Source organism: Microchirus variegatus (assembly GCF_963457635.1).
Source record: "Microchirus variegatus genome assembly, chromosome: 11".
Taxonomy (NCBI): Eukaryota; Metazoa; Chordata; class Actinopteri; order Pleuronectiformes; family Soleidae; genus Microchirus; species Microchirus variegatus.
This window is the reverse complement of record NC_139812.1, coordinates 1028998-1052117: the sequence shown is the minus strand read 5'-3', so window position 1 is coordinate 1052117 and position 23120 is coordinate 1028998. Positions and strand designations below refer to the sequence as shown.

Below are 23120 nucleotides of genomic sequence, written 5' to 3'. Positions count from 1 at the left end.
ATGAACCACACACAAGTTTTCGATGTTACATCTTACCTGAGCCGATTGGTGTATGTGTCCACACATGTCTTCATTTTGGCTAGCAGCATCCCAACAGAGGTCTGTCCCTCAGAGTGTTCATCATCCTCCTCCTCCTGGCCTGGGTCTCCAGACATAGGCAGCAGCAGAGGAACCAGGGCTGTGCAAGTGGAAATGGCTCTCAGCAGCTCCAGTAGCGCCCGATACAAAGGCACATGGCGCGCCATATCCAGAACTACAGAGAAGAAGAGGTATACAAGTGTAAGGAAACATGAGTTTATCATCAGGCATCACAATCATCCAAATCTTTAGTATGAAGATGACCTAGAGATAGTTTGGACTCAGTTGAGCAAAAATATGCCAGTTAGGGGGAAAAAAAAATCTTGATACAATGTAACATTTGTAGCACACAGAAGTGTATAAAACTTTCTTCATGTTGGGGCTACATTTTGGTGAAAGTTGTAAAGCTGCAGCATTGGGCTCTGGATCTAGTCCAGATCTAGTCAGAAATCTCTGACAGAACCAGACTCAAAGATGTGCAACTATCTGCCTCGGCCAGTTGTGGAGCTGTTTTTGTGCCAAACTTGTTGATCAAGTGGAAACAACGATGATGATCAGTACTGCAGTGCTAGATATTTGAGCCAGGACAAAAGTGGTGGACTGGTGGTCCAACAGAGCCATTGGCCATGTGACCAGTAAATAGTGGGGGTAAAACAATTAAAATATTCAATAAATTCACATTCTTGTGTCAAACGTCATCTTGTATAACTAAAACTTAAACAAATATTTTGATTGATTTTATTTTCAAGTATCCATGTGGACTTACAAGACACATGGACAAAAATACATGAAACCAAAATAAAGTGTATGTAATGTAAATGCAATACCCAGATACTTTCAAACATTAAGACCTGTGCTGCTGAAATGTCTCAAACACATAATTATGCTGAAATGTTGAACATTTAAACAAAACATTTAAATACATTTGTGGCCCGCCACGGCCAAAGAGGGCGCAAGTCGGCCCAGCGCAAAACATGAAATTTATTTTATTTTTTTTTCAAATTGAGGGATTTTCGTTTCAAAGTTCTGCTATGCGAGTGGACTCGTTAGCATTTTAAGCTAGCGATCTTTAGCAGAATTCATTGTTGCGGGCAGGTGCGTCTGTAGTTATAAAACCAATCAACGATTATTAGACTAAAACAGTGAAATATGCTAATAATTCGGATATGTTCATACTCAAAACGGACGGAGCAACCATAGCTTACCGTTTTTAAATGATATGTCATGTTTGTAGTAGAGCTGTGAAAAGCAAACCGTTTCCTGCAAAGTTTGCATTCCACTTTTAACCGTCATCTACTTTTGAAAAATGCTGCCACACTGATGATGTCTTTGACATGGATGTGACAGGAGGACTGACTGTAGCCTCAAATGAAAAGCTCAAAATTCCCATCTAATTAATAGCAACGCTAATCTGTCGCTCATGAGCCACGGAGCGACAACCCACTGGGCTGGACTAAACCAAAATAGTGGAAAACAAGGGGGGTGTTCTCTGAAGACAGGCTGTTACCTGTGAAACACGGGTGCTCTAAAACACCCCTATTAGACTTGCGACTTTCCTCCTAATGAAATTCACCATAAAAAATAATAATAGTTAAAAATAATAATAATAATTAGTCGACCAATCACAATGTGTAAATGAATATTAACAAACAAACGACGGTGTGCAAGCATCTGTTAGTTGGTTTGAAGTTGGATATTGGACAGACACTCACTCGACAGCGCCACCCAGAGCAAGCGTCATCACCCGTCTCTTGTGACTGGGTTTGCCATGGCTGTGCACATTTTCTACTTCTTCCAGATCATGCAAACAACTAATTGATTGATTGATTGATACTATATTGATCCCTAAGGGGAAAAATGGAGCAGAATTGTCCCGTTTCAATTGCCAGGTGATCATAATAAAAACAGTGTTGGGTTACTTTTCAGCCATCGTTTGCCACTTGCATCAAAAAGCACTTGAACAGACACAATGGATTTCTGTGAGTTGATGATCAACAGAGTGACAATGTAAAACCGTGCTGTTTTCTGAGAGGGGGCTATTTAGTGTGTGTGGAGATACTTGTGCATCCGTGTGCTTGCCCTAAACTGTTAGCTTCAAAATAAACACAACTACTCTTGTTTGTGTGTGTGTGTGTGTTGCCGACTGTTTTACATTTATATTGAAATTCCAAGCTTTCGACCACTCCCACCTCCATCTGCACAACACTGACCTTCCCAGGAATTAATCTGTTCTCAAATCCTTTTACCAGTATCATTGGATGGCACATAGCATAAAACAATCCCAAATTCTTTCTTGATACAACACCATGACTCATCGGAATGCATACTCTTGTCTAACCTATGTCACACTTGCTTTTTCCATCCCACTGCGGACAATAAATGCCACACAGACTAGAGAGAGATAGACTAAAAAGAAAGCGGCTGTGCATCACCTACACTGTTCAAACACATGCCTGCCTTTTAAATTACTTTTGAAATAACATTAAACAAAGGAAAGAGGAAGGACACAGACGACTGACTGTCGTTGACAAAACATAAAATACAGTCTTTATCCTTAATTTTTCAGATTTTTGCAAGCGCATTTAGGAAAAACAGAAACATTTTATTGTTCAAATTTGATCATTGTTTTGGTGGCCATATTGGCTAACAGTGTTGCCTTATTAGAAAAAACATGAAGAGGATAATTACCTCCACCATGGAGGTGATGTTTTCGCCAGAGATTGTCTGTGTCTGTCTGCATGTTATTATTATTATTATTATTCATTACATTTCTAGAGCAATTTTTCTAGACACCCAGAGCGCTTAACAAATTTGCCATTATTAATTAACACATTCTCACTGGTGGTGGTAAGCTACGTGTAGCCACAGCTGCTCTGGAGCAGACTGACGGATGCATGGCTGCCAATGTGCGCCAAACGGCCCCTCGAACCACCACAATCATTCATACATACATCGCATGTTTTTTCGAACTGTCTGTCAGTCTGTTATCAACATAACTTGAAAAGTCACGGACAGATTTGGATGAAATTTTCAGGAATTGTCCGCAATGGGACCAGATACAAGTGATTAGTGATCCGTAGACGCCATCAATGGTTACAACACGCTGTCTGACCCAGGCGGGCCGGCAGGATGTATTTAGTAGGCACTGAGCTGCCTTGGCAGAGGTCTGCGCTCCCAAGAGAAGCTATTCAAAATTCTGAAATTCTAATTTGACAAACCCAGTTTTTTAGAAAGAATCATTTTCAGAGGCGAAATCGCCGTTTGTGTGTAAACGAAAGGCAAAAATGCAGGGGAAAGTCTCCGTTTTTTAAAAAAACCTGTGCTAGTGTAAACGTGGCCTGTCATGTTCCAAGCTCTTTTAAAATCACAGACAAGGTAGTGACTGAGCCAGCTAATTTTAATGCAAGATGAATTACATCACAGCTGAAATACAGAACTATAAATAAAATAAGAGGATTACCTCTGACAGAGCAGCCTCTATTCTTAGAGGTTGAGAAAGCGCTGTTAAATAGAGCGTTAAAAAGCACACTAGTTAGCCCTGGGAATGGGGACATTGGATGTGGGTAACAATTCAGTGCCATTTTTGTTTTGTTGGCCCAAAAACAAACTACTAAAAGAAAAAGAAAAGATTATACAAATTATGGCTGAATGCAGGTACCGTTTAAGTTGAGGTCTGTTGATGAATGCACTACAAAGTCAAAATAATAAAGTCCAGCAGGTGGTGGCCTTGTTAAAATTGCATGAAAATGAAAATGAATGAAAATAAAAGGTCATTGAGATGATGCGAGTTGGAGAGAAGCAGAGAGGAGGTAGAATGGGTCATAATGCTTGGAAAAATGAGCAGACTGGGTCAGGTGCCTGTTGACATACATTAACCGCAGTCCAACTGTGCCGAACGAAGTGAGTGTAAAGAAAAATGCAGTTTTCCACATTTCGGTGCTGTGGAGCTAGCTGAAAGAAGCTTGTCATAAATAGGGATGTGGAGGGTACAGCAGGAATTGGAAGTTAAGCGAAAATGAAAAGCTCAAACAGCTCTAAAGGCTTTGGTGACGGCAATCAAATATCAAGCACTTCACATTCAATTGCCTCTTTGTCATCCACCCAGCCTTAACCAGTCTTTTTTTCCACCGTTGCCCCCTACTGTTACCCCTTTCTTCTCCACCCCACCCCTCTACCCTTCCCACTGGTCTGCCAGAGCAGCCTGATTAAAATTCACCCCATATTATCTATTTTTGTGTTTAGGTTGTAGCTGTATGAACGCGTGCGCGTGTTTGAACACTTAAACAACCTGCACAGCAGCTGGAGAGGAGACAACAGCAAGCAGAAGCGATGTTGCTTCCCCCTCCCTCCTCCTTTTCCATTTCTCCCTCCCTGAATCTCTCTCTCCCTCTCTCTAATTCTCCTTCTCCTTCATTGCCACGGCCGTCAGGATCCATCCTCTCTCGCAATCATTCTGCTCGGTTATGCAATGCACTGTACTACTACGGAGATTGACTGCTGTTGGAGCTCTACTTAAACTCCGCTTTCACTGGGAGGTAGGCGGTGCAGATCCATATTGCCACAGTGACTGCCGGGCTCTACTTCGGCTGCCTCCGCCTGTCACAGATGTGTCCTCCATGGGATTTTACAGCCTTTTCCTCCTCTTCTGGAATATCTGTCAAACTTGACTCACACTGGGAGACCTGCTTCGTCTTACCACACTCGGCAGAGATGGCGTTTCAGCGGGACACAAATGTACATGGTGTTTACATGGGCTGTTTTTGAAAGGCAGTAATTACACCGTACTCCAGAGAGTTCTGAGGGAAGAATTGGGGGATAGGGGTGGGGAGCTATAGAGGGAGGGTGTGTGTGTGTGTGTTTGTAGATATAGTGATTGAGTGGAGAGGGAGGTGGAAGAAGAATTTAGGCAAAGCAGTGGCAGGGAACTGGAAGGACGCAGCAGACATGGGAGGATGGGAGGAGAGGTGGGAGGGGGCGAATGGAGAGAGGGCATTTCCTCAACCCCTAAATGGAAGCTGCTAACGCGTTAGCGACAACAATGCAAAGCAACTGATTAAAACAACAACATCGAAGAAGTCTTAACTTAATCAAAGTGTGAATGGTGGGTTTTGGAAGCAGTCAGGTGGAGCTGTAGACTGGGGGACTGTAGAAGTGACAAAGGCAGGCTTTCCTTGGAAATATCGCTGAACGCAACTGCAATCCATTCCATTTTTTCTGTCACTTTGTTTGTCACTCAGAGGTGGGGGGGGGGGGGGACTGTGATAACACAGGCAGCCTCTCTCCCCCTTTTTACCCCAGGCCTGCACATGTAGCATTCCAGAGTTTTCCAGGGAGGATCCAAAAAAGCATGCTGGATGATGTTGACTTACACCTTAGACACCTTAGGGTAAGCCACTTGCCTACTTTTTTTTTATACCCCATTTGTTTGTTTTTTTGTTCTTTTTGGTGCGGTGGGGGCTGTTATGTTGTTGACATTTGTTGGGACTTCATTAATCTTTGATATCTATTAGCATTTGACCCTGGAACAAAATAAACATGTTACATCTCCAGCTCCTTGTCCATACCTTTTCAGGTAGAAATTATTGGAACACAATTTGTAAGAGGATTATGGGGGCAGTTAGTGATTAAGAGCCAAATAAAAAGTGGGTGGGTAAGAGTTAAGAGTAAATAATGCTTATTTTAGCATACAAAAATGCCACTCACGAGTCAGTACTGGAAATGTCGACAGTTCCCATCGCAGCTAATCGAAGTTTGAGGACTCGTCATGTTCTCTATCGTTAAGGACGACAGCACAAACAACACCAAGCTCTGAAAGCAGCTTCCAATGTTTATTCATCCACAATTTGTTGTATTTTTTTCTTTTTTTTTTTTAAACGTTTGTCTCCACAATTTCCTTCTTTACAGATAATTGTCCACTTGCCGGGATCGGTGAGCATCAGAAACATGGGCACCACAGTCATCACCCTTGAGGATGTGCAGGCACTGGAGGTTAAGGAGGAGCAGGAGGAGTCCATCTTGGCCATGTTAGGCATCATAGGCACATTCCTCAATCTCTTTGTTATTGTTTTTGTTTACATCTATACAACACTCTGAAGAAACTGCAATCTGATAAGCAGTGGAGGTTAATTAGAGAGAAATCTAACATGAACATCTTCCCCAAAGAGAGGAAGAAGAGTGGAATGGATTGTCTGGCTAAGCCAAGTCAAAGACATGAGCCTGGGAGATAACAAAGGGCTAGAAGATCTGACAATAATGGGGCGAAGCCGGACAGACACTAGCAAGCCCACAGACAGAACTGACCCCCATGTGGCCTGACAGGAAATACAAATTTCCCCCTTTTCTTAGATTGATGGATTCACTGTAAAGATGAACACTCAAGTTTTTATTTTCAACTTGACGGGACAGTAATTGCTACTTTCCAGGAAGATCTTTTAGGCAACGTTTCAGAGGAGGATCTGTGATAACTACAGTGGGACACCACTCTGGAAACACAGTTGGACACCAAATTAAATCTGTCTTTGGGGCAAAAATGTCTTGCTTCAGGGCACAGGTCAAAAAAAGTGTGCTTCACCCAGAAATGTGGCTTTCGACAAGCTTTGCTGTACTGTCATCTTAAAATAATAACAGCTACAACAATCAAATTTTATTTAAAAGAAAAAAAAAACCATCTGAAATGAGAACAAAAAGATGTTGGGGAGTGGGAGGATGCTGTTACAGTTGGCCAGTTGAGAAACTGGAGTACAAGATATGTCATTATTTATTTAGTTATTTCTTTGGCTGTACCTCTGCCCAGCTTCTTAAGCTGATTTGTGGGAGGGGACTGAAAAATCCTCTTGGTATATTTGTTCATTTGATTTGACAGAAAACCTTTTCCTGTATTACAAAGGCTTTATTTAACAAAAAAATACATAAATAAATAAATAAAAATAAATTAATATTTGAATAAAATGTCACGATGTATTGTGCAACATGAGAAATTTGAACAATAAACATCAGAGCAAATTACGAAGGACAGTCTAAAGCCTCATCTGTGCAAGAACCCAATGAGTGTGTGTGAAATGTTACATGAGGGATCATCAGAGGGGTAATTCATTTACATATAGAGTGAGGAAAACAAGTATTTGATCAGCGATAACGTCATCGAAGACGAGAAACTCCTCAAAATCACTGCCTTCAGAAATCTCTCTGCTGTCAAAGTCCTCCATGTTTGCTCGAAGTAATTTCAAAACAATGTCGCCAGGAACCCTTATACCCTGCTATATCTGCTTTTTCTATACCGGGGAACAAGAGCGCACGCCCCCCCCATGTAATCAGCGCAGCGCACGCTTGTCCAGGTGCCGATTGAAACCCAAACTTTTGCTTGCAAAGTTTGCGTTCCACTTTTTAACCGTCATCTACTTTTGAAAAATGCTGATGTCACAGATGTCACACACTGCTGATGTCTTTGACATGGATGAGACAGGAGGACTGACTGTAGCCTTAAAGGAAAAGCTCATAATTCACGCCTAATTAATGGCACCGCTAATTTGTCTGTCTCTCGTTAGCCACAGCGCACAACTAACCACTGGGCTGGACTAAACCAAAATAGTGGAAAACAAGGGGGGTGTTCTCTGAAGACACGCCGTTACCTGTGAAACATGGGTGCTCTTTAACACCCCCATTAGCACTTGGTACGTTCCTCCTAATGAAATTCATTAATGAAAAAATATAAAAAATCTAGTCGACCAATCACAATTTTGGACGTGTCGACCAATTCATTTCATTCACTTGGACTTTACAGCCCTACTTTCTGGTACTTTTTTTTCTTTGTCTAATGACTTAAGCTCCTGATTCTCACAGCATAGTATCGTATTGTTATGAATCAAATCATAGATTTTAAAGGACAACGTATCATTAGCCCAATGGGTCCAACAGAGCAAGTAGTGATGCGTAATCAAACAAACACACATGCGTGTCAGAGGCATTGGCCTGGTAATGAGGAACAATGATAACACTCAGTGTTTTCTTACTTTCTCTCTTTTTTATCAGCCGTTACTAAATTATGAGACCAGGGGCACATTAGCAAACATCATGCACACACTGAGATACTCTTACAAACTGAAAACACCCAACAGCAGAGCAATAGGCAGAAGTGGACGGCACACACTCATGGCACACAATGGTAATGCGAGCTTATGAGGACTTGTGTGGAAACCCTTGTGTCTGTTCCTGTATAAAATCTGTTCCATACAAACTCAACAGTGAAAGGCTCATGATCAAACAGAAGAAAACTTGCTGGTTGCCTGGGTAATGACTGCATTAGGATTTCACGATTGGATCGCTGTAGCAGATTTATACTTAACCCTAACAACAAAGTTCTTCCCCCTTAAAGAATCTTGCCTTACTAATCTTGATGAATGCTGTATCGAACATGTCAAACTTAAATCCGACCAAAAAAATAAAATACTGTAAATAACTTTAAAAGTAGTATAGAAGTTAAAGTCCTCACCAGCACCTTTGAAGCACTGCTTCTACTGCTTCATTCTGACGCTAATGTTAGCTGCTGTCTGTGTCCCCGTTAGTTAGACAATGACTGTTAATGTTATGATTATATCATTATCTGCGCCAGTAGCTCCACTTACAACTGTGTATCTTTCTTTCTTTTTTCTTCCTCTTCGATAACTTCACACAGGTTAACCTGAGGTGACATGGGGACCCTTTAGGGAGGTTTTTCCTACTGAGATGTCATTGCAAATCAACCATTGTTGTTCAAGGGGGACGGGGATGCGGCTGCTCACTGATGCATTTAGGCAACAGCCCTCAGGCTCCAAGTGTCGGGTCCCCCCCATCGGCTCGGGGCCCCGTGCAGTTGCCTGCCTTGCCTGTTCATAAACTGCACGTCTGTGTTCATGTGTCATGTTATGCAGAACAAGATTCCCGTTTTTTTGTTTTCTTCTCGTATTGCCAATAAATCCCCTTCCAACATGACATCTGACAAATTCTGTCAAACCTCTCCATGTACAATTTGACAATGAGTCACATTAGTTCATGAATGCGTCTCGTAATCACTGAACTTATTTAAGCCAGTTATATCTTTTGTGGTCCTAGAGTGATAAGTCATTCAGATCGTCTTCAAGCTGATAGCGTCTATTTATCAGCCCTGAAAGTGTTCAGATCCTCTCATTCAACCTAACGGTTTTTCTGATTGGTTCATGAAACACAATTTCGAGGCTGAACCTTCAGTGACACAGTACAGTCTCTGTTCCAGAACAATCTAAGCACTGTATCTCATGTTTTTAATGATAAGGGAGGTTTGACACCTGAGCCAATGCACTTGTTCTTCTCAATGTAATTAATTGTCTTTTAGGTTTTTTAAGTTTTTTATATTCACATACCTGAGGTTACCTGTTGGTCTTGTGACCTGCCTATTTGTAACTACAGTGTCTGTCCTGTTTTAGAAACATAAAAACAGGGAGCCTACCTGAGTCGTTGCGTAGGTAAGAGGACATGGCAGGAATGAGGCAGGACTGGCTCAGTAACTCCTGCAGTACTGCAGGCAGCGCTGACGTGTTGTGGCCTCTGCTGTCTGCTGAAGATGCATCAGCACTGGGGCAGCTACAGGAGCCCGCTGGGTTGATGTAGCTCGCCAAGACCTATGGTGAATTTAGAAAAAGTGTATGGAGAACCAATTCAACACATTGACAAGGTACACAATTGAAATGACCAGCTTCGCATTAAAGCCAAACTCCAACAAGCACTGACAACGCTGTGACATCCCCATCTTCATGAGCATCCAACTGCATCACTCCCCATGATCCAACCTTTAATTTCATGCTCAACATTTAGGACTGTTATTTGGTAATCAACTAGTAAACTAATCATACTGTTTTCGTTATCGACAAATCAGTTTTCTCTGATTTCAGCTCCTTAAAACTTAATATTTTCTGGTTTCTTTTAGGTATTAGCACGGCAAGGTTTGTTTGAAAGCTGCTGTGTTGTAACCAAAGGGAGGAGCACAACGCATTTGTTCCAGCACAGTGGAATGCAGCCGAGGGGGAGAGATGACAAGGGTGGAGTCAGCAATGGAAGTTAGCGAAAAACCGATCCTAAGGTCCAAATGCAAAATTATCGATAAAATAAATTTAGCGTCCATCCCTAATCATAATCACAAATAGTTACAGAAGCACAATAAAAGGCATGCACTAAATGTCATTTTGGATGTACCGCAAACTGCCGCAGCATCACCACTCTTTCTGTGTCTCTACCAAGGCTGTTCAAGGTTTTAGATATAATATTCCATAGATAAAAAAGGGAACTCCTTTTTTAGCAGCTCCACTGCTCATCTACTGCATCAGAGACACATCTCAGAGCACCAGACTGTCCATTAATGCACATTCTAGACAACAGTAGAAGATATATTTACTAGGGATGCAACGGTATTCTTTTTTTTTTTTTTTAAACAAAAACACAATGTTCTTGGCAAAGGTAAAAAAACGATGAGAAGGCCTTACCTGAAGCAGACACGTGACATGTTCCTCTTCTAACCGTTGTTTTGTGAGAGCCTGCTCTACGTCCCAGCCCGAGGCGGTGGATCCAGTACCAAAACCAGTTCCTTTAGCCCAGTACAACTGCTGTTCCTCACTGGTCCCCGCACCATGACAACTGGACATCTGTGGCTGTCGATGCAGATACACAAATGGACACAATATAGTATCAGAACAATAGATTAGACAATGATCTCCCTTCACTTCCCCCTTTTTTTTAAAAAAAGAAAAAAACTTCAATACATGTGAAAGCAGAAATACTGACATTTGTTTAAAAAGGTACGCATTTGCTCTTTCCTTTACGGAGCCCCCGAAGTGACATGAAAAAAAAAAAAATTAAGTGCACCCTGTTCAGGGCTTCTTTGGTTGGTGGAGACTTAACCCTCTACTCCTCTCAGAAGTTACTTTTGTAAATTTTATCAACGCAGAAATTAAATTCTATCTCACCCACCGACATCGGGAATGTCATTTTCCATGGTGAGGGAATCGCTGAAGGCATACTTAAGGGGGCAGATTATTTCTTAAGCAGCTGACAGATGATATTCTCAAATTGGATATGGTATAAAGTCACTCACCCTCGGATGATATACTCAAAATTTGAGTATATCATCACTCTGTTTTAAGCATACCTATTGCTTAAAACAGAGTTTGACCTCCTCTCGACGCGCCAAGCAGAAAATCTAATTTTAAAGTGCAGACAGCTCGCATGAGCATGGAGAAAAGGCGGGGAAAATTCCAGCACACCAGTTACGTCAGAAGACTGCCAAACGATACTCATTGATAGCTCGCTAATATATAGGACCAGATTTAAGTTGCATCACTTCATTCCAAATTTCAATGATCACAGAATTTGACAGACAGAACAGACAGACAGGGCAGACAGGGCCGGCACAAAGGTGTAGATGTGCTTGAATCATGTGTGAATGACACAGCTTTGTGTATGAAGTACTTTGTGTATGTATTGACTATGATGTTAATGATTTAGCAACTAGCTGAGAGTTAGCACCATCACACTGCATGAAAAGTGGGATTTGCGGCAGTTATTGTCCCTGAGAATTGCTGTGAAATTCCCAGACAACTGGGTGCACTTCAGGGGCCGATGTGTCAAATCTTTTCATGCATAAAGAGCTCAGCTCAGAGTGAGGAAACAGCCATGGTCAAGGGAAGGTCATGGATACTGAAATAACTGTGTGTGTGTGTGCTTGCATGCATGCAAGCATGTCTCATACCTCAGAAACACTGGTGCTCGCATTTGGGTTGCGGGGGGCGTGGTGGCTGAGAGCAGACAGACAGGCCAGGATGAGGTGGATAGCTCCAATCTCCAGAGCCATGCGTCGCAAAAGCACGCCGTCGTCAGTGGTGAGAGGAGTGCTGCTGAACAGTGCACGAAGCACGTGGAATGGCAGGGTGGGCAGCACGTTGGCTGATGGAGACTGCAGTATGTGACCTGAGAGGAGAAGTAGAATCACTTTATTCATTTCATTCATTGGTTTCTATTGGTTTGCTAAACTATCACTTAACTGCAGCCATTTTTGAACACAAATTTAAATTGAAACATTCTGAAACACTTAGTTTTTAACATAACACAGAATTTGAAAAGGTAGGAGTATATTCATATTTATTCTAGATTCAGAATGATTTCCTATTCAAAATATTTTTTGATTCAGTACATAGAGCTGCTAATTTGAGGGTAAATTCTGCTGCTGTGTGCCAAGAAGACGTGTCGTCATGAAATCAGAGTAAAGTGTTTGCAAAATATTAGGTAAACATTCGTCATATTTCCGAAAAAATTGCACAGCTTCCATATTGTTTGGGTCGGGTCACAAGCGTCTTCCTCCCTGGGACACAGTAGAATTGAAAGTGCATTCAAATGCTCGCTTGCTGATGCATGCCAACACCAACAGGAGAAATTGAATCAAAGCCGACCAAAACTGAAGAAATGTTTTAAAATTGATCAAAAATGTAAAATAAATGCAAATGTGTTGTGCTTCCACACTTACTGCCCTCTCCATCGTCTGTGACCCCCAACACCAGGCGCAGCAGACACTGTGCGTGCTTCCTCTCCTTCAGCAGGACCTCTGCATAACCGGGCAGGCGCAAGAACAGACCAAAAGCTGCCAGAGAGTGGGCAGGAATGGGTGACATGGTCTGCACGGAGGATGAGGACGATGAGGAAGACTGGGACTGCTGCTTATTGATGGGTGGCGGCTCAGTGGCGATCGATTCTGGAGCCTCGTACACCAGTTCACCCGACTGCTCTATGGTTACCCACTCAAACTGGTCACTGTCTTTGGGCTTCTCCTGTGTGGCTGAAGGCACCACTGGAGCACTGACCTGAGAAGAACCATTGCAGCAGGGTGAGAGGTGTGAATATCAGACATTGATGACTGTTGTGTTCAGTGTAAGAGCGTGGGGAACTCTGTGGTAGTATGAAGTGCAACAGAGACTATTTATTTAAGTTACTGTAAATGCAAAATACTGTTTCCAAAGGTTTTTCACCTTAGTAAGAGGCTTAGTAAGACAGACAATGACAAATATCACAGATATAAAGTGAAAGTATAATTTCACCCTTATTAAATCAAGGAGAAAGCCATTTGGCAACTGTCAGAGCCATTTTAGCACAATATCAAAGTGAGGGAAGGTCAGTTATAACCTTGAAAAGTTACAGTGTATAAAATTGTAACAACATTGCTTGTAAAGTCGCATGTTGCGGCTGAATATCCCTCACCTCACTCTTTCCTTCCAAGTGTGTTAGAGCTATGTAGCCTTCAGTTAGCATCAAATTTCAAAAGTTGGTCCATTGTGGGATGTAAAAATATGATGGTCCAAAATGGCCGCCTCTGTAGAGCTGATAAGGCTCCGGATATAAACATAAAAGGCTAATATATGAGTAATGAAACACAACTATTCAAACTATTATTTTCATCATCCATTTCAGCCAAATAAAAATAATTTGACCTGAATTTTACACACTGCACCTTTAAGTGACTAAAACCTGTCTTGAAATCTGTACTATCTGTCTTCAGGTCCACAGATAAGGCAGCATGCGTAGCAGTATGACCTGATACAAAGTTCCTCACTTAAAAGAAAACAGAACTTTAACCCCATTAGATTTCTAGCCTGACTTGACTGTGGTACTCACCTGCTGAATGACATCAGGGTAGAGCATAGGCAGCCTCTCTGCAATGAGGGCCAGGCCGCCCATGCCTGCAAAGACCTGCAGTGGTGACTGGATGGGGTTGGTCTCCAACAGGGACTCATCAGTGGCAGCGTCCAGACATTCCTCACTGGCCATCATTGGCTCCTCCTCAGGACAGCTGTTCAAGGTGTCACAGTGATCCACTGCAAGGAGAGCAAAGAGAGGACATGCAGTATGTTCACTGTGACTACAATTTAATGTCTTTATTCCACTTGGTGAATATAAAGGTTCATATACAATGTTTAAATAATGTCTCCAGATTATTTTGATGGTATATCACCTCCTAATTAACCAAGGTGACCAATGATAGGTCACCTTCAAAAAAGCCTCATCATCTCATGGATAAGAGAAATCATGTGGACGATAGTTATGTTTGCCTATGAATACAAAGGAGCAGAGGACTAATGTACTGTAAATGGTGTTTATGATGTTTATGTTTCTACCTACTGAGAGCCTCAGCAGCGAGTACAAAGGAAATGTTTTAGCAACATAATCAGAAGTATGTTGCTGCAGTCTGCAGTCCTCTGTTATCAAGTGGTTTTCTGGAAAGCAGAGATTGATCTAAGAGGTAAAGGAGGGGCTGCTTTTTAGGGAATAGAGGCATGACGGGAGTAGTTTCAGTCAGGAGGAGACACACCCGGTCTAGCTCACATCACTGCTGTGTTCCATCATGTCAGCCTGACTCTACTTAGTTTTCTTCCTCTCCCTAAATCAGTTTGAGGAGTGCCTACATTCAAATGACCATATCTTCTTCAAATATTATCCAATTTGCATATGTTGGACATTGTTGGAAAGCTTAGCTATCACACTTCCAGAATGTAAATAACTCCAAATGTCCCTAAGTAGACTTGTGACCGGTTTTTATGGAAGCAGATTTGTGCCATTATCCAAATTAAAATGCATTAACATAAATGCTCTTTCATTTTCAAAATGGAGATGCATTTTGTGACTCATAAATAAAATGAATAATCAATATTTCAAAATGCATTTTCATTTTCAAATTCAAGACTGCTCATTCTGACTTAATTAAAATGATAAAGAAAATTACATTTAAGATTTTGCCTCCAGCAAAAAGGTAACAAAATTCAATTTGAAATGTCAAATTTGAAAATTAAGATGCATTAACAGGAACGCTTTTTCATTTTCAAAATGTAGCTGCATTTTGTGACTCATAAATAAAATTAATAATCAATATTCCAAACTGCATATTAATTTTCAACTTCTAGACTGCTTATTCTGTGCCTTAATTAAAAGACAAAGCAAACAGAGAAATTATTTTTCGTTTTCATGTTCAAGTGTCTCATAATTCAAATGAGTTCGCAATATGGAGCAGCGCAGAATAGTGATGTCACTGGCCACTCCCCTTCTTCTGTGAGTGCCAGGCCACAGGGCCTTGTAGGGAGTGGTGTGCATGATCAGTTACATCAACAGAGCCCAGTTCTAACACTAAAACCAAGTCTTAATCCTAAAAAAGTCCTTTAAAGATTTGAGAATTATTCAAAATATCCAAACAGATGACATTTGAATCAAAATGTGTCCATATTGTTTACTCAAGACGCATACCCACTTAAACCCACACCCCTATCTCCATGCAGATATGAAGCAAAGTCATATGCTATCTCTATAAGTTTAAGGTTATAGATGATATGAAGTCCGTTTACCATGAGTACCTTTCTCAGTGCGCTGCCTCTTGAAGGAGTCAGTCTTGGAAAGGCCAGGGTCAGAGATGACCTTAGAGCCCAGTTTGACTGTCAGGTTGATGGACTGGTAGCCTTGTGGCTGCTTGCGGTCGTGCAGGAGCGTGAGCAGCTGAGCCAGGGTCATCTCAGGTGGAAGGGGTTGACCTGACAGGGAAAAAACAGAAAAATGTACTTTTTTTTGAAAAACTTGTCTCTGCTGTGTGTTTTGACAGCAAACTAACGCCACACACACTCCTGCTGCAAAAAGAAGTGGGTGTACATGTTAACTTCGCTTGTGTCATACCTGGAAGCAGCTTGTGGTAGAGGTGGAAGACAGGCACACTGATGGTTTTGGCTGATGGGTCCACACCGGATGAAGTAGTCAGCTTGTCACTCATGACACGACCCCTCCTTGATGGAGGTCGGGGAGGGGTAGAAAGAGCCCGTTTGGACTGAGACTTTAAGCCTGATGAGGAAACACACTTGTCAGGAAAACATGAAATTGGAATTACATGCTAAAGGACAAAGGACAACCCAAAGTAGCTCACATTTGTCACCTGCCCAATGTCAGACTGTATATCTAGGTCAGAGGTCAATTCTGCCTAATGAGATTACACACAAAATCAATGTCGTTTTAGCTAAAATTTGATACTCAGTATTGGTCCAAATCACTGGATCAGATATCAGACACACAACAATGTAAAATCAGATACAATCCAAATATCCTGTGCATGCTTCACTATGCACAGGCTGTAAACATTTTTCTGTTGAAACCAAACCACAGTCAGGTAGACAAACTAAAATTTAAGCCACAACTGCCAGGAAAATTGTTTGAGATGCAAAGAAAAAACACAAATAACTGAAATGGACTCTGAAAAAATGTGGTGTGGCTGTTTCATGGGACATACTTGGACATTCCAACATGACAATGATCCAAGCCAACCTGTCATTGGCTACAGTTTTTGTGTTATCATTCATATTCTCTGAAAATTGTTGCCAGGGTATTATTTATTGGATGGCTGACTTTTTATTCCGTCATAATACTTGTGTGTACTTTTCTGTGTCCATGTGTTTTGTGGTTTTAAGCAGTTTCAAGGTGTATGTGCAAAATTGAATGCCTTTCTCCTTTTAACTGAAAAACAAACCCACCTACGGGGTATAAAAAAAAGTCTGAACCTTAACCTAGTGAGTGCAAGCTTAACAAAAGGGACACAAATTTCAGGTTCTAGTTACAAAAGGCTGCCTAACAGCAAGACAAAGTAGCAAACATATTCTTAAGATATCACTGACATAAGTTTGAGTGTTTTTTTCCGTGTCCCTGCTAGCAGCCATGTTTTTAGTGAGTCAGTGTGTCGTATAACTACTATTTATCTATTCATCAGCTTCGTTTGAAGCCACAAAGTGTTCTTTATACAGACTTTGTTGTTAAAACCTGTGCAGTTTTCCCTTTTATCTGGCATCACAAATTGTATTGTATTCACTATTATTAACAAATAAGTTGACATTTTGTTTTATATCCCAGTTATGCAAATGCAACTGTCACAGCATCTGCTGTTTTTTTTTATTCGTCAAATTAAAAAAAAGTTTAAATTGGGCAGCCTTGGGGAGCTTCAGGACCAAAACAACACTCACTGTGACTTAGGCATATTAATGAGTAAACTATTAATGCATTTATCCTTCAAATGCTGTATATGGGACTTGACTAGACATCGTGACAAGCCGGGATGAGAGTACCTGAGGCCACAACAACACTGTAGTTGTCCTGGAAGCCACCGTCGGCTTTCATCTTCTCCCTCTCCTCATGGTTCTTCTTCTCCTTGTCCTCCTTCTGCTCATTGATAAGCTTGGCTGTAATGCTGGGTGTGTCTGTATGGACAAACAAAACACAAAATAAATCAGAGCAGTGGTCTTTGAGTGAGATTTTATTCCAAAACCTGTTTTGTTAAAAGGGTTTAATTCTTGATTAAAATGTGGAGAACCTCTCTCTCACACACACACGTCTGACTTGCATTTATATCCTAGAGATGCATTCACTTCTTGTCACGACTCAACAATTTAGCTTTGTAAGATTTATATTCCGCTTCAGTTTTACCGCTTTGTGAATCAAATTACAGAAATCCTCGCTCTTACTTTACCTTTGTTGATTAGTCATACCCTGAAACTTAGCAAAATGTAGAGAGAATATGCTTCCTGTTTACACCAGCAGGTGCTGATTATACCTGAACAGTCACAAAATATTAGTCTTAGTATGGAGGCAGATTACTTCTGATATGAAAATGAAATACTAATTTGAACACAGATCATTTTCATTTGAAAAGTATGAATTAGGGATGGACATTTCTAGCAAAAAAAATATTTGAATATCCAATGGTATTATTTGTCTAATATTATAAACTCCAGTGCATGAGAGCAATTCAGGGTTCACACTCACAGTGTGTTGAGCTAACAGGGGCAGCTAATGAGATACATACAAAAGACCCTGGTAAAATTCATCACTCCTGCAAACAAACATGAAATGCTCTAATGAAATGCTTTCTGCTGCTGCCACCTCGTGATGACCGATACACCACAAATTGGGTAGCAAGATTTTTTATTTTTTTATGAATGCAATCACTGATAAACCATTTGTTTTGTATCATTTTGACTCCAATGGTTCACATTATGGGGTCTTTCTCTGTGGCCATGAGAAGACGAGTCCCATTACAACCAAGTAAACACTAATGTCCCCACCACATTAATAATTGCCACTAAAGCAACCACACAAAAGCAGTAAGGCCTTCTATTGTTTGCTCAAGGTCACAATAGCCATTAATCATGAACACAGGCAACTGCACACATACACACGTATTATACTGCAGCTCACAGCATCAGAAAGCAAACGCATCACTAATATCAACCTAATGTTTTTTTTTTTTTATTTGAATTGTTTTATCTATTTACTCTTATGTAAAGAATTACTTATATTTTATTTGTCCATATTATCCACATGTCCACAACTAATGAAGCTCATTTCCATGGAGCCTTCCTTTAAAACCAATGCAGAAGAAGCACCATTATCCAGTTTAAAACACACAATTAGAGCCAAATGCTCATAACATTTCTAATCACTCCATAAATAGGATTTAGTTGTACTCAAGATTGTTAAAGCGGACCTAGACCGGAAGTTCCAATTCCATTTGACAAATAATATGGAGAAACTTACCGGACACCCGGTCCAGTACTTCAGCCAGTGTGGTGGAGATGGGTAGGTTGAGGGTGCGGTACTTGTGGCCTGCTCCATACATGGGATGTTGGATCATGTGGCTTGTGGCATTGATGCGTCCTTTGTATAACTGAGAACAATCGTTATGGGACAAAAATTAATGAAAGAATTAATCAATTATGCATTGGTTACCAAGTTAATTATAATGGTTTGATTTTAGCTTCTAAAATGTAAATATGTTCCGTTTTCTTTGCCATTTGAAATAGTTGTTATTTAGAGATTGATAGATTTTTTTTTCTTCATTTTATTGACCAAAAATGACTGTTAAAATTAGAAAATAATTAAATTATCCATCCATCATCTACCGCTTTATCCTCCACCGGAAGGTTACAAACATACATATTTGTGAGCAGTGTCCAACTAAGTAGTTCTGACTGATTGCCACAGCAAAAAAAATATAGCATTAACGGCAACAACAGAGGACCAATGTTTCATATTGCTGTACTGCCCCCTTGTGACTGCATCAGTCATTAAGGATTGGTGCAGTTTTACAATTGTGTTAACATATAGCGAGGAAAGTATGCAAGTAAAAAATAATGAGATAATATGATTTAGGATGTTATTCATCATTTAGAGGTTTCTGGATTTTTGATTTATCATGTCAAAAAAAATGAAAGTGAAGATGAATTACATGACAAACATCCCCATAAATGTATATAAAAAAACAGAAGCTGGAGTTGGGAAACTACTACTGAACACAAATAAATATGAACACAAGACCCACAAAGGTCCACAAAACAATCCACACATCAAGAGAACTGCTCGTGAATGGGTTTAAAAGAGTCACCCACCGGACAGGGAGACTGGAGGAAGACGGTGACTTTTTCATCCTCAAGCATGAGCTGCAGGATAAGTCTTCGAATGAAGCCTGAGATGTTTCCAGAGATTGGCATGTTGCCTCGCTGGGGTGCAGACTGGAAGAGCTCACAGAGAACCTGAAGCCAGAAAACAGAGACTAATGAACACAATTAGGTATGCACCAATATCAGGTATTAGGTCTGATGCTGCCCTTGTGTACTCATATTTGTATTTGTAAAACTACTCCTATACTGCTGCACAACTGACACAGCTGACACAACTTGCATGCATGTTCAAGTGAGTTGAACAGGGGCCCGTTGCACAAAAGTAGGATTTAGATATCCAGGATGAATGACTGAGCCTGGTTCAAGTGCGGAAATACACGTTAATTCCTCGGCCGAAACCTTCTCATTTACAATCCAAAAAGTTATTCAATATATATATATATATATATACTACTGGATCCATGAGTCTTGATCATAGAGTGATTTAAAAATAAAAAGGTTTGAATCTGTGGATTCTCTGCTGTCCAGCCAACATGTTTTTTTGCGTTTACATAATCACGCTCCAGTGCCGCTTTTCAATGTGTGCGCTGTAGCGGGTTTTTTTGCTCCTGCTGGTTTGATCCATCTGTGTTTTAACTGTGTTTTGTGAACATAAGAATGGTTTCTGAGTTTCTGACCTTTCTGTGGGTATGCAGCATGTCTGTGTTTGTTAAAGTTAGGCATGGTTTTATGACATTTATGTGTGTGACGCTGCCCCCGGTTACTGGGAAGAAGAGGTTAAGTAATGGTACTTGTACTCAGTCAGAAAAAAGCGGTATCAGTACATCCCTTGTCACAAGGTTCTTAAATTGTTAATAAATTAGCCTGCACATGTCTTAACAGTAACTGAAATACATTAGAAGTAATATGTGGCTGTGTTCTTAGATTAAAAACAATTCTCAAAATGTGTCTCAAAGACAGCAAGTGGTGGTATGCGCAAAGAGACCTGTGCCATGAGCCGCTGGTTGTTCGGGTGGCAGGAGATACACTGGAGGAAGAAGGCCACTGTGGCGTTCTCCAGAGCCGTCCTCTGCTGGGTGGTCAGCCCTCCAGCTTGTCCAGAAGATGCCAGAGAGAAGCGTGACCCGGAATGTTGTGGCTGGGATGAAGAGGCAGCTGCAGCAGATCCAGAGCTCAGAGGCTGACAGCCTGCACTGGTGCCAGCACTGGCACTAGAGTGGCACAGTAGGAAAAGCAGCACTGTCCACAGAGGGTTGACCTCGGGGCCACCTAACCAGTCTTTCATGGCGTGACTGTTGCCTACTTCTATGAGGAAGCGCAGCACCGGTGCGGCCAGCTCTGGAGAAAGAGACGGACGAATTTGTGAAGAAGAGGAGGGTGAGTGGTAGTGGTGGTGTCTACGCTCAGCCTGAGCAGCAGGCAGAGGGAGGTCAGCACTGGCCAGGAGGCCAACACAGAACTGGGCCAAGCTGCGAACTAGTTGCGATGGTAGGCCTGAATCCAGCAGTTGCTCTATAGCTCCAGGAGACTGAGAGGCGGCAGCCAGTGTCGTCAGCTGTGACTCCGACAGATTGGTGGGGCATCTCGTCTGCTTGGAGTCATCTGTAAGTCCTGAGGCACTGGTGTTGGCATCGTGCTGCTTTTTGCCATCATCGGTCATCGAGAGACGGAAGTGCTGGGCCTGAGAGTGACTGGCATTAGACACAGAGACAACCCCCATCCAGGACATGAGCAGGGAGAAGTAGCTAGGGTGGATGTGACACATGGAGCACAGCAGGCTGTCCACAGCCTTTTTCAACACTATGTTACACGGCAATGACATGGACCAGTTATACAGCAGCCTGGAGGGAGGGAGCAACAAATGACAGCAATTAGTCAACATTTGGTTGTGGAATCTAAACAATAATAACAATATACCAACAAAATATTGTATGTTCGTGACAAATAAGCAGTGATATAATATAACTGACTTACTGTACTAAAAGGACTAGTGTGCTACACTTCAGGGGGTTTAACATGAGAAGTTTGAAATGGATTATTATTTTAAATCCTTAAGGCTTTGAAGACCTTGTTTTGTTTTTACATTTATGATCAATGTTTGAGGTGGAGAAAATAGGGATGCAACGATTAATCGATTATTAATACTAAATGAAATGCCAACTATTTTGATAAATAATTTAGCTTCTTAAATGTGAATACTTTTTGTTAGTTTCTTTGATTCATAAAACACAAATCATTGAACTGAATAATTTTGGTTTGTGGACAAAAACACATAAAATCATAATTTCTACGTTTGCAAAAAAATAAGTCTAAATCTTAACATTGTCTGATATTTTATGGCTCGGCCTCGGACAGATAAATCCATTATTAAATTTTGAGTTCCGATGGAAAATTAACTTTAACTTTTCATACTCAAGATCAGTAAATATTATCAAATAATATAATACCAAGTTGGTATTAAAATGACAATGGAGTAAAAATGTCTTCAAAATAACTGTGGGAACTCACTCATACATTCATCCATATTAATATTTAAATAAAAAATATTTAAGATAAGAGCTGAATATCAAGAGTTAAATACGATGATATTGCCAAGAAATATTACCACATAGCTGCTTGTAGCTGAATATGTTGTAGCTTGAAACGGGCCATTCCAACTCTTTGTCCCAGAGAGAGCAGGCAATACATAATGTGGCTGCTCCAGACAATTAACCTAAGCAACAGCTCAGCTAATCCTCATGGACCAATAAAAACATTTATTGTACCTAGAAGATTGACTGAGTTTCCTGGAGCTCTTTCCTTCCCTCCATCACATTCAGGACTTTTTCAGAGATATAATGTACATCTTGTGCATAAGAGATGAGATTAACTGTGTGTGTGCGTGCATATTTAATTTTACCCTCCTCCAGGGAGGCCCCACACACACACACGCACGCACGCACGCACTGCTATACATGCTTTTGCTATACATGCTTATAGCTCATTACATGCTTGTGTAATGAGTGTGGAAGTGAGATCTTAGTGTTGTGTCTGTTTGTATGCACTTACTCAAAGAGCTCTCTGTTGAGCAGCGCAGGCAAGTCATAGTCCACAGGCAGCTCATAGCTGTGCCAGAGAATGGCCGCCACACAGTGGAGGTGTGAGGGTGAAGGCATGAGGAGCCCATACTCCTTCAGAGAAGCAGAGGAAGAACTGGCGCCATGTATTCCAGTGTATCCTGTGGGGCCACTTATCTTGTGTGCTGCCACCCGTGAAGAGTCATGGACCCACTGGAGGAGAGCCTGGACCCTGGAGGGTTATAATTCAGAGCAAGCTTGGTTATATTATTTAATACAAGGACTAAAAGAGAGACAACAGCATCTAAAGTCAGAGTGAAAGTTGTCAAGGAGAGTGTTGGCATAATGTTTACTGTCAGCTTAGGGGTGTGTTTGTGTACCTGTCTTTGGTTCCTGAGTCCTGCGTGGTGCCCAGCTGGTACAGAATGTCAATGGTGGAGTCTGATGAGAGACCATTCAGTCGCCCAAACAGCAGAGGACTGTTCAAATCTATACAGACAGAGGCAAAAGTTAAAATTAA

General features: G+C 41.2%; 1 protein-coding gene across 2 annotated transcripts in view; it reads right to left on the bottom strand.

Moving 5' to 3' along the window:
* Positions 1–23120, bottom strand: part of birc6 (baculoviral IAP repeat containing 6) — a 91400-nt gene that overhangs the window by 10331 nt on the left and 57949 nt on the right. For both annotated transcript variants that reach the window (XM_083897654.1, XM_083897655.1), the window contains exons 52-65: positions 22981–23089; positions 22593–22832; positions 20530–21385; positions 19533–19676; positions 18682–18811; positions 17214–17345; positions 15784–15945; positions 15471–15644; positions 13744–13943; positions 12602–12935; positions 11831–12048; positions 10569–10733; positions 9539–9710; positions 37–253 (exon numbers count right to left, since the gene is read on the bottom strand). In XM_083897654.1, coding sequence (XP_083753780.1) covers positions 37–253; positions 9539–9710; positions 10569–10733; positions 11831–12048; positions 12602–12935; positions 13744–13943; positions 15471–15644; positions 15784–15945; positions 17214–17345; positions 18682–18811; positions 19533–19676; positions 20530–21385; positions 22593–22832; positions 22981–23089 — 3253 coding nt within the window. The remainder of the gene's footprint in view (positions 1–36; positions 254–9538; positions 9711–10568; positions 10734–11830; positions 12049–12601; positions 12936–13743; positions 13944–15470; positions 15645–15783; positions 15946–17213; positions 17346–18681; positions 18812–19532; positions 19677–20529; positions 21386–22592; positions 22833–22980; positions 23090–23120) is intronic.